This window comes from Python bivittatus, unplaced genomic scaffold (genome assembly GCF_059951505.1).
Source record: "Python bivittatus isolate LINGU-HERP-01145 unplaced genomic scaffold, Pbiv_v1 ctg000670_np1212, whole genome shotgun sequence".
Lineage (NCBI taxonomy): Eukaryota > Metazoa > Chordata > Lepidosauria > Squamata > Pythonidae > Python > Python bivittatus.
In genome coordinates, this window is record NW_028277094.1 from 7,015,070 (window position 1) to 7,027,378 (window position 12,309).

Sequence of the window (12,309 nt, forward strand, 5' to 3'; positions counted from 1 at the left end):
CCTGGGGGAGTTTGCCCATCTCATGGAACGTATAAGAAGCTGCTACTTGGTACGTGGTAGTTTGTTTTTCGTTTTCAAGAGCACAATTCATACAACACAAAAGCTCTTTCCTTAGGAATATGCTCTTTTAAAGGAAGAAACAACCACACTGTTGCCGCACACACAGAGAACTTAGCCCAGACTGACTCCAGGATAACTGTACATAAATCTGCAGCTTTGACATATGAATGAAAATGAAATATTGAATTAAACATTAACATTCAAATTCCTTCAAAGCAAGGGCTGTTATCCTACTACCGAGTAGAACACCCGCAAAGCTGAACACCTCAAGATCCCTAACTTGGGTATCTTAGATCGAAAAGAAGCCCCAGAAACCTCTTCCTTTAAAATAATAATAAATCTAAGAACAGGTTCATACGTTCCATTTTTTTGCTCACAAAGTTGTTTAGTCCTATGAGAAGAAGAATATGGGAACCAAGAACTCAAAGACATTTTTAATGACTTTCTAAAATTCTAGAAAAGAAGAAAAAATACTCTACTTCCATGCATAGAAATCAAGCTGCTGATCCCAATCTCCCCCAACCTAGCATTCTCTTCCCCAGCCTAGCATGTCCAACACATCTGGAAGGCATCAGATTATGGAAACTCACTGCCACTTTCCTGTAAATACAGACAAATTAAGATGCGTTTGGGGAATATCCAATAACAGATAGTTTCTGCCCCCAACTTTCTGGGCTGAATGAAGTATTTGCTTTCTATGATGTTTAGTTGCTTTTCATCTCCAAGTTTTGAAAGTTTTGCCTGAGATTGTCACTAACCATATCTTAACCGTCATCACCTGGTAGAAGCATGTAATCACACGTAAATAGGTATGTAGCACTTCCTTATAGAGATGTGCATCTATTTTCCATCTCATACTTTCTCTGATGAATACTAGCACTCTGTGATTGGATGGGAAATAGTTTTATGACCAGGAACACTTTTTTAAAAAAATTACTATTTGGTGGTCAAGGGCCCTGGAATTGATATAATCATTTCACCAGAAGGATGGAGTGGAATTTTGGGCCTCTTTTTCCCATTGTGGGGAGGAAATAAGGAACATTTTTAGTTTTAGTTCAGCTTTTCAGATGCCTGAGAGCTAGTTTGATCTAATGGTTTAAGGTGCTGGGCTAAGAACAGAGAAACTTGAGTATTAGTCCTGTCTTGGGCATGGAAGCCAACTGGGTGACTCTGGGTCAGTCTCTCTCTCTTAGCTCTGGAAAGAAGGGAATAACAAATCACTTCCAAATACATCGCTTAGAAAACCACATAGATCTATCCACACAGCTCAAAGGAAAAACAATAGACAGGTAATCTATTTTCTGCTGAAAACATTAAGGTTTAATGCTTTGCCATTTTTTGCAGAGGGATCTTGGTAGTCTTTAGGCGCTGCATTTGCTCACTGGAAAGGATTAAACTTTTCAAAGTAAGATGCCTGAAAGGCTGAACCTTAGATCTTCTCCATGCAAGGATGTATTCTAGCACTGCTATTGTCCACTCACTTCCCCCCAAAATGGAGTAAGAACCAGGCCTTCCTGAACCCCAACGAGACAACTGCATGGATGTTGCCAACATGCACATATAACTCTTCAAGAGACAAGCTATGTAGAAGATCTGGGTTTTTTCCCCATCAGAATCCCTAAGCAGCACATTTAATCAGCCTGACACTTTATTATTACCAATGCTTCACAATGATGACAAAAGTGGAGTGGGTGGAAATATGTAGGCTATGAATTGCTTTTTTAAGGTCATAATAAGAACATGACATAAAATATTTGTGTAGGTAGGTGCAACATTATAAAATGCCAAGCAAGAGAAGTGGGGAGGATAAAGCTAAACAGCAAGATATGGAATTCCTTCTAAGGGGAGAAGAGATGGAACCACCCTACATACATTCAACCCTATTTACAGCACATTGCATGGAAGGATAGAGAAGAATAAGGATATGGCCATAAAAGGACAAGGATCTCCTTTTCATCAGTGTTTGAATGTTATGTGTTGCTGCCATAGTGGAGAAGACACATACTGTAGCTCAGAGTTGAACTGTTGGGTTCTTGGTGTTCTCTGAGCGTGCTTCTCTTCTTGTAGACATTTCATTACCAGGCTAGGTGACATCATCAGCGTACGGCAGTTATGTGTTATTTTTTGACAATGGTCTACTTCTTAAATGTGCTTTTGGTGGGTGGCATGTCCGACTTTGGACACTAGCTCAAAATATCATAAACTGCTTCCAAAACAGAAGGGCAGGATAGAACAATTTAAATAAAAACAAACAACATATAAATAGCTCATCATTCAACAATTTAGCCATCCTCCAGATATTATGGCCTTCAATTTCTATTTGTCTGAGTCATCTTGGCTAGTGAGAAATTATTACAAGAATTGTAGTCCAAAATAGCTGGAAGGCATCAGATTGTAAACCACCGCATGTGTGTCTGCAAGATTATTATACATATGAGAATTTCTACGTAACCTTGCATAGCTCATCCAGAAAAACTTAAAGTGTTCAGCTAGAATTCTGCTTCTCCGTCCAAGAGCCATTCCTCCAAGGATAAACAATCTTCACAGAGAAGGAGAAAAGAAAAGAAAAGAAAAGAAAAGAAAAGAAAAGAAAAGAAAAGAAAAGAAAAGAAAAGAAAAGAAAAGAATGAAAAATCTAACCCTTGCCTAAGAAATCTCTCTTGAATATTTGCAATGGAGCTGTCTTATGGTCGGGAATCAATGCCTTTCAAGTCATGGATATGAAGACATTATAGCCTGGCAGAGGAAATGATATAAAATCTCACCTGACAAACTGAAGCTGTCTTGAGCAAATGCTACAGGTAGTGTTAAAAGATGAACATGAAGCATTTGTAATCTACTGAGAGAGGCGAAGGCATGGGAATCCTTGTTTTACAGGAGACAATAAAGCAAAAGAAAAGCGGAAATTCTGCCACCCCTTACACAGCTGTTATGGGCCGCTCTCAAGCCTTTGATGAGAACAGAATGGCATGACCCATATTGTATTCCCAGGGGAGGTGGCCTGGATGATGGAGCTTTAAGGCTGAAAATGAGGCTGTCCATTCTTAAAAGCAGCTTTGCGTTGCAAAAACAAGCAAGCAAGCAAATGGGAGCAATCTGGAGCGATGGAATAGGAAAAGAAAAATTCTTATTTCCATCTTCATTTCATAATGTGGAAAACGACGTCTGTTTGCCAACATGTATCGGATTAATTAATTAATTATTGTGATTGTGATTTTCACCAAGGGGGCAAGGAAAAATGCTTTTGAGCCATACGGTCAATGTTTCTGGAGCTGTTCTATTTGGAACAGAAGTTTCCAGACTTTTTCCAATGACAATTATTCTGATTATTCATTTTGAAGTTATATGATTGGTTTACTGGTTTAGCAAAACCAAATCAGGATCAAATCAACCACAACTCCAAAAACAGAGCTGTGTGTGTCAGATCCAGTGGCATGCAAAGAACATCTTTGCTGCACCCTAATGTTGGGGCAGGGTGAAAAAAAGTTGCTTGTTTTTATTTGGCTCCTTCTCTAGATCTTCAGAGGTCCCTCTAAGAATGGCAGGGCTTCTAAGTTTGGAGAGGTCCTCATTTTTTTCCCCTCTATTCTCATACTTCCTCCTGGGAAGGGGAACTGGGGGCTACTGGAAGAGAGAAGATGTGGGGACATAGAGCCTAGGCAGTCTCTTTGTTAGAGACCCTCTGAATCCTAGCAACCCCCTACATGACTAATCTGAGGAATTCATTGTCCATGAGTGGTGAGTGATTGCAACTTCTTCTGCCATCAAAGTCTTACTCCTCTCTTCTCTCTTGGAAGAAACTCAAATAAACCGTGATCAGCTTAACCCATCCACCCACCAGCTCACCTACGCCACCAGCATTTTTCAATATACAGGAAGGAATGAGCAAGCTGAAAGTATTTTTTACTTATTCACATAGGAACCCCTACATGAAAGATTAAGTGGGGAGACAATTTCTTTGAGTGCCAATAGATACAGATATCTCCTTTCTCTGCCACTTGACTTTTCTTCCTGGAGGCAACAACTAGTAAACGGAAGGAAATTACATGCATCTTCCTCGGTTTTAATCACGTTACAGTTTTTGTAGTTATTCAAATATGATTAAAAGAAATGATTACGGGGCTTGCTGATAAAAGCGCCCCTTTAGGAAGAGATGCAGGCGGGAGCCATGTTAACTCACTTGCACAGTTCACTATCAATAATCTTACTGAAAGTAGGTTACTTAACAACAGAAAGTGATTATACTTTCTTTCCTTTAAAAAAAAAAAAAAGGAAGTTGATTGCTGTTTTCTTCTCCCTCCCAGTGCAATCTGCAAAAATTTAATGGAGTCTTTTGTGGCATTATTTTCAATTAATGGAATTAATTCCTTTTTTGCCAGCAGAGGTATTAGATTTGACAAAGGGTGGTGGAAGTTAGGCAGCAGAGTACAGGTACAAGCTTTTTGGCTCATGCGCACTCTTTTTGGGCCTCCTGTGAAGCTTTAAAAAATTGGTAACAAGTAGCAAAGGAACTGATGAGGAATGTAAAAAAATAAATGAACCCTTTGAGTTTAAAGGATAGGCAACCCGGATACTTTTTTCAGATATCTTGGATTAGAGCTCCCCAAATATCTTGCCATTGGCTATGCTCAATGGCCTTCATGGGTCCTGATGGTGCTTCAGCAATGAATTCCAAAGCATCTGAAGAACCTCATGTTGTCTAGCACAACCACGAACCTTTTCTTTTCAATGAATTAAGCAAACAAGAAATATTACGTCTATGGCAGTGTTGTCCAAACTTGGCCACTTTGAGTGGACTTCAACTCCCAGAATTCCCCAGCCAGCATGGCTGGCTGGGGAATTCTGGGAGTTGAAGTCCACTCATCTTAAAGTGGCCAAGTTTGGACAACACTGGTCTATGGTATTTAGTTGGTTTGGTTTTTTCAAAATCAACTCATCAAAACCAGCCAAAGTCTCCTGTCTCACACAAGCACACACTGAACTTGAGAGATGTAGGCCATTTTTAATTTTTTTCTTAATTTTTTTTTTTTAAATTGGGGAGTACAGGGTCACTCTCTAATGACATTAGGGATGGGGCTTCAGCAGTGATCCTCCACCAGAATAATCCATGGGATTATTGCAATATGCTCTACATGGGGCTGCCCTGAAGACCAGCCAGAAGCTGGTTCAAAATGCAGCAGCGCGAGCCGTTATGGACGCCTCTTGGTGCGCCCATGTGTCACCACTGCTATGTGGGCTGCATTGGCTGCCTGTTGGCTTCCAGGTACAATTCAAGGGGCTGGTTATTACCTATAAAGCCCTGTATGGCACAGAGCTTGGACATCTGAGAGACTGCTGGTCTCCAATCATTTCTGCCCACCCAGTACGTTCCAGCAGAGGGGATGTGCTCCAGGTCCCCTCCATTAAGCACTGCCATCTTGTGGGGCCAAGGAAACGTGCCTCCTCTGTTGGGCCCCCCACCCTCTGGAACAGCGTCCCCTGGAGATAAGGACAGCGCCCTCCCTCCTAGAGTTCCAGAAAGCTTTGAAAACCTGGCTGCAGTCCCAGGCCGGGGATTGAGATGAATGATTTAAGGCCCCTGTTTTGTTTTGCTGATTTTGTCATTGGATTATTTCAGCCTGGGCTGTCTATTGGATTTAATGTTTTTAGCTGCTTTTATGCTTTTTCTAGATTTGTACGCCGCCCCGAGTCCCTTGGAGTTGGGCGGCCAACACGTTTAAATAAATCAATCCCCATCAGCCCTCTACTACGGTTCCTGAATTTTTCACCGTCCGTATCTTGGGGTCTCGACCAGCCAAGGCCAACCCAGTAGGGTAAGTGGCTCCCTTATTCTTAACCTCTTTTGATTCTCTCTCTTTTATTTTGCTTTTTCGATTTTTAATGTATTGATGGATTGTTTTTAACTTTGTTGTACACTGCCCAGCGTCGCCTGTGGTGAGATGGGCGGCTATACAAATCGGTTTCATAAATAAATAAGCAAGTAAGTCAGTTCTTTCTGTTAGTTAAATAAGGAGAGGAGGAAGAAGAGGAGACTGTCTGATGGAACAAGCTGCAAGGCAAGTGAGTGACCGGACCGTGATGGGTTCAAGATGGTCTCCATGACAAGTTCTTTTTCCCCCCCGATACATCAAATAACAGCTTTGCCGATTACTCGTCACTAAGGTACCCGATTGTGGTGACATTGAGGCTGACCTTGGAGTCACCGCCCCCGCTGCCGCACTCTCCTTTGTCGTACCACCATTTGTTTTTCAATTTGTCCAAGAGGCCTTGCTCATTCAGTTTTAATACTGCCAGGTTTACAGCATTTCTTGAAACGATAAAACATAACTCGTAAGAATAATGCAGCGATGCTCGGTTAAAGGTGTTCAAACGCAGAAAGAAAGGAGCAGAAGGACAAATTGGCCAGAAAGAAGAAAAAAAATGTTTGGTTTTGATTTGTTTTGTTCTGTTCGGTCGATGCTTTTTAAAAAAATTATTTGGTTTGGGGTTTTAGGTTTGGGGGTTGTGTTTTTTCCACTGGGAGGTGGCGCTACAGAGAATGGATCGGTCACAGCAAACGACGGGGTGAAAGATTGGGGGGGTGGCTGGGTGGATATAACCATTTGCTGAAAAACCTGAAGTGTGCAGGATGGGGAAACTGTCTTCAGAGAGAGAAAGGAAGGAAGAAAAAAAAAGGAGGAAAAAGAAAAAGAAAAGAAAAACACAACGAGAACACCACCTCATGCAATTTAAGATTCATCACATAGGGCGGTTTTAAACGTGGGCTTTTACCATTTAAATTGAAAAAAGCCACTGGACTGTAAAATTAAACAAACAAACAAACAGCGACAATCAGGAGGGACAACACGGAGAGAACATTTAGGAAAAAAATATGGATGCATTCAGGTCAACAAAACCATAATTTACCATCTTAGTTAACTCCATGGAATACTGTTAAGATCTTTTTTTTTAAAAAAAAAAACTGTTTAAGTTTACCTCATATCCACAAGAAAGAAAAAAAAGACAACACAATACATCAGGGTAGGTGGAATACTATAACAACATGGAGATTGTTATATTATTCCACCCACCTTAATGCTGAGCCTTTAGGAGTTGCTACACCATAGCCTTTGGAATCCAGGTTCCCACCAACTTTCATTGTGTCACAGGGCTTTCGCTGTTCAATGTACTCATTCATGGTGGATTCGAGCAGGAATGCAAACTTTCCCTTTGATTTCCTCACGCGGGCCACCCCGTCGGCCGTGGTTTTGGCAAACACCGAGGGCTCTGCGGACTTCATGTACGACCACATTTTCTCATAGACAGCAATTTTGGATCTCTGCCAAAGGAAAACCAAGAGAGAAGAGAGCAAGGGTGAACATCCAACTTGTCCACGGACCAACCCAAGTGAAGCATTATGAATTAGGAATGGAAAACGGAGGAAAAAATAACTCTCAGAACGGTCTGCCTTGTTTCACTACTCACTGGGGTGGGTGATTTTTCTTCTCCGTCCAATTTTGAAGGAACTAAAACATGCACAGAAGAACAGGGATGGAGGGAGAAGCGTTTGGGGAAGATGTTTGTACCTCAACAAGGGTATGGAATTACTCCCGTTTCAGATTTCCAAAGGTTAGTTTGGTAGTTATTGTGGCCTTTGACCAACGTATGTATGGACGTATACACCCCCACACACACATATATATAAAATATACATTTAAAAAGCAATAAAAAATAAGTTACACAAGTTAGAGAGGAAGAAAGGAAGGGAAGGGCAGGGCAGGGGAGAAAAATTCAGAAGTTCAAAGAAATGCAGTTTTATTGGATGACATTTATTGCCTCGCTCTTGTAGCAGCGAGGCAAAATTTGGCTATGTTATGGGCGGTAGGGTTTTTATGGTCTGCTAAAAGATAGGAGATGTACCAGTGGTCGTCTCTCCTTTGGAATTCCTTTATGAGAGGCTGAATTATTATGTATTTATGTATTTTTTATTTATTCAATTTATACCTATTTATTCAATTAATACCTCATGCAGGTTCAAATAGAAATTACAGTGCAACAGGACATGCCAAACATCCTCTACAGCAGTATTTCTCAACCTTGGCAGCATTCAGATGTGTGGACTTTAACTCCCAGGATTCCCCAGCCAGCATGCTGGCTGGGGAATTCTGGGAGTTGAAGTCCACACGTCTTCAAGTTGCCAAGGTTGAGAAACACTGCTCTATGGCATGGAGTCACAGGGCAAAGTTACCATTATGCTTTAATGGTAAGCTGCCCAGAGTCACGAATATGAGATGGGTGGCTATATAAATCGAATAAATAAATACATAAATAAAAACATCTATGGTTTACTAAGGATTGGCAATAATCAGCTGCCTTGGAAAGGTTAATATGGCCTTTGGATGTAAGAAAAAAAAAGGGGGGAATTTTCTGAAATGGCCTACGGTGGACATCATTTTCTCTACTGAGTTCGTATCAATTCTCTCACAGCCTTGGTAACATTTTGAGATAACACATCCATTAGCTAACTTTTAAAAATATATATTAGCAGCTAAGAGTGCATGTCTACATTTTATAAAAACAACCGGTCTCTGAGCTGCTTGAAAATATAATGGTACTATAGCTAATTGTAATATATTGTTGTTTCAATTGTTTTATTCTGGAATGAATAATAAATAAAATTACTAGTACTACAACACTGAAGAGGAATGGGTAAAGAGACTGCACCATTTCCCCTGGTTTTCAGCTCAAAACTAATTATCTTTCCCAATGGTGAGATTTGGGTGGCCTTGTACAAGTTTGCATTGATCTACCTTACAAGTTCATGGTAAATATAAAAGATGGTAAATCAGATTTATCTCAAACTTCACAGAATAAATGGAAAACGTTGCCAGCAAAATGTACAGCATATCCTCAGCTTTTGACTAACACACTATATTCAATGCTTAGCAACTCACGCTTCCACAACACATAATGAAAAAGCACTGATGATCTGAATTCTTTAGTAGATCTCTTGAGCCTCAGGGGACCTCATTTGACCCCTAAGCTCTTAGTACGGTACACCATATTAGGTATCAAATGCAATTCTCCAGTGTTCTCAGAACTTAAGCATTTTTTCTTCTGAACCAGAGAATAGAGAGAGAGAAAAAATCACTGGAAAAAAAGAAGTCACGTTTTCTCCCTTTCAATCTCTGCAATGTTTCTGTTTGTTTGGAGTTCGCCTCCTACTTTCTTGCAGTCCTTAAAAAAAGATCTGAATCGATGGATTGTCTGAACTTTAGTTGATTAGTCAACTTGTTTTACAGTCCTTGGTAAGCAAGCACAATGCAACTCACACCTTAGATAAGCAAGGTGAAGACTGAAGCCTGGTGGAACAAATCAGTTCATTTCTATATGCAGAAGTAAGTCTTAGCCTAACAAAAAAGCCATTTGAGAACAGGATGCATACGGTCCAAGTTATTGATCTTACAGCCTTGACACCATTCTCATTGTTTTATTGTTGGAGGTGGCAGTGATGACTACAGCCAACAGAGTCACCTTCTGTTCAAACCTTTCCCCACTACCCTGGCCCTCTTTGGATGCTCCTATTTCCCAATTTGAAAAAGTCCCTTGGCAATAATTCCTTAGGGATGTCTACTTTTGGGGTTTAAAGGAAGCGTGAGAAGTTGCAGAGTGCTGGAGAGATGGCCAGAGATAGTACACTTACACACTTACCCAGCTGGGAGCTAAATAAATGCAAGAGAATCTTACTGTGTCAGAATTTCACTGAAATTCTCCTCTCCTTTGAAAGCCATTTATCCTTCAGCAAAATGAATGAGAATTGGGAGAGAAAAGCTGGCAGAATTTCTCTTGCACAGCTTTAATACGCATACCATCACTGTTACATGCTAAAGTTTAGACAGCCTTGGTCCACCTATGTTGCTATGAAGCTGAAAACTACTATATGGTACAAAATTATAGGGTACAAAATTAAGCACATATTTCTGCAACTTTAACGCACATTTACTATATATGAGCAGTTGCTTACAGATTCATAGTAAGAAAATAGGCACATAACAGGTGAAGCTTCAGTCAATTCTTTGTAGCCCCTCTTTTGGCTGAAATAAGAGTTTCCCAATGTTTCCTGTATCCAAATAAATCTTGTATGCACTTCAATCTTCATATCTGAGATCTTCCCACCAATTTTCAACAATATTAAAGTCTAGGGAGTGTGAAGGCCCTTCCAGTATCTTTATCCTTCCTTCCTGTGAATAGTTTACTGACAGCTTGGAGATACGTTTCAGACCACTGTCTTGCTGAAATAGCCAATTTATTTTCGGCCTCAATTTCTTCACTGGCTATGGGACATTAGTTTCTTTGATATTTTGATACTTAGTTGAATCCATTCTTCCTACCACCTGCACAATATTTCCTGTACCAGTGGGTGCCATACAACCCCCACATTTAATAGATCCACCTCTGTGTTTAACGGTTGGCAAGATATTGTTTGCTTCAATATTTTTTTTCCCCAAATGTACCCTGTGTGGTTCATCACTCAAAGACACTTTGTTCCAAAACATTTCAGGCTCACAGACATTCTCTGTTGCATACTTCAGATGATGACTTCTGCAATAAGGGTGGGAAAAGAGTTCCTTCTGACAATGCAGTCATGCAAATCTTTGTATAAGCAGTGCCGTACGGTGACTTGTGAATGACTATTCTAGTGTCAGCTAAGCTAAACATTTCAGCAGATACTTTGCAGTCATTTGTGGGTTCTGCTTTGCAGACTCAACCAGTTTTAGGACAAAGCTTCTTCCTTGGCCTTCTAGATCTTCCTTGACTGACTTCAAACAGTTCCACGTAACTTCTACTTCTTAAAACATTTCTCACAGTTGTCATTGCTAGCCAGAAGCATTTACAGCCTTTTTATAGCCTTCCCCTGCTTTGAAAGGGTGAATTTGAAAATGATTTTTTTTTTTCATTTTCAAATGCTGAGACAACCCATGTTTGGTGAGAGAAGAGAGACCTGCAAGCATAGCCTGAGAGATTAGAAAGACAGGGTTGTCTTTGGGACTTATTGATAATTTTACAGTAAAAAATAGCACTGAATCAACTGGAAAGTTGTTTAAACTTCTCTATCTGCCATATTTACCATTTGAATATTTTGCATCTGAAAACAACTGCACATCAAATCTGCAAAACGATGTTGGGTTTAACTTTGTACTGGGTAGAGACTGTATCAGCTTCTGTTCACTTAAGGATTCAGTGAAACATACAAGTTGACCAGAAGTGCCTAAACTTTAGTATGTACCTGTGTATTTTCGTTTTGTTGTTAAGGTATAACAGACACCATCTTCAAACAGGCATTCCACGCAGGGAGATTATTATATTCTCAAGGATGGAAAGACTCTGAAATACCCATAATGGAGGAATGGTGGGTGAAGATGACAGAATTTGCAGAGATGGCAAAATTGACTTGTTTGATTAGGGAAAAGACAATTTGTTAAGACTGGAAACCCTTTATGGACTTTTTGCTGAAAATGGAAAAAATGAACTTGTATGGGTTTGATGATTAGAAAGGGTAGAATATGGAAAGAAGGAAGCCATGATATAACAAGAGAGAGAGGATAAAATATAAATGCATTTATAACTGCCGTAAAGAAGATCAGAAGCTGTTCCTTTATCTCTCTCTTTTCTGTCCCTTTTTCTTTTCTTTCTTTCTTATTTACTTATCCCTTTTTTACTTTCCTTTTTCTTCAAACGTGTATTGTTTTTGTTTTGTAAAAAAAAACAAACCTTCAATAAAATTTAATTAAAAACACACACACAAACAAACAGGCATTCCACAATGATCTGGCCAGGGAAGAATGCCTCTTCTCAAAAAGTACCACCCACCTGTAGTTTTAGCAAGGATTCATACTGAAAACCCTTTACATCTTTAAAAGTTACCTGCTGGCCTCTTAATTGCAGTTAGGTTTGGAGGTGACCAAAAAGGTTTTTAATCAGCGAACACACTTTGCTGGCTGCACACGGTGTCCCTAATTAGAAGCGATATATTTTCTTCTAACAAGTACCTATTCATGTGACACAGCACAGTTATATAAAGAGTACAGTAAGTTGGGGGAGGAAAAAAGAAGATATGAAGCCCTAGTTGTTTCGGGCAATGTCATTATCATTATCTCATGGTAGCTCTCCCAAAAGTAGAGCACTGAAACAGTACATGATTGCTTTCCCTGGGGCACTGGCTGGATTGCTGCTGTGATACTTCCCAGCTTCCAACTTAACCCATTAGCT

The 12,309-nt window shown here is 40.0% G+C and overlaps 1 protein-coding gene across 1 annotated transcript in view; it reads right to left on the reverse strand.

Annotated features, from left to right (window-relative positions):
- GRIA3 (glutamate ionotropic receptor AMPA type subunit 3) overlaps positions 1 to 12,309 on the reverse strand; it is a 135,594-nt gene that overhangs the window by 17,053 nt on the left and 106,232 nt on the right. Inside the window, exons 13-14 of the mRNA XM_088151613.1 lie at positions 7,131 to 7,378; positions 6,253 to 6,367 (exon numbers count right to left, since the gene is read on the reverse strand). Coding sequence (XP_088007739.1) covers positions 6,253 to 6,367; positions 7,131 to 7,378 — 363 coding nt within the window. The remainder of the gene's footprint in view (positions 1 to 6,252; positions 6,368 to 7,130; positions 7,379 to 12,309) is intronic.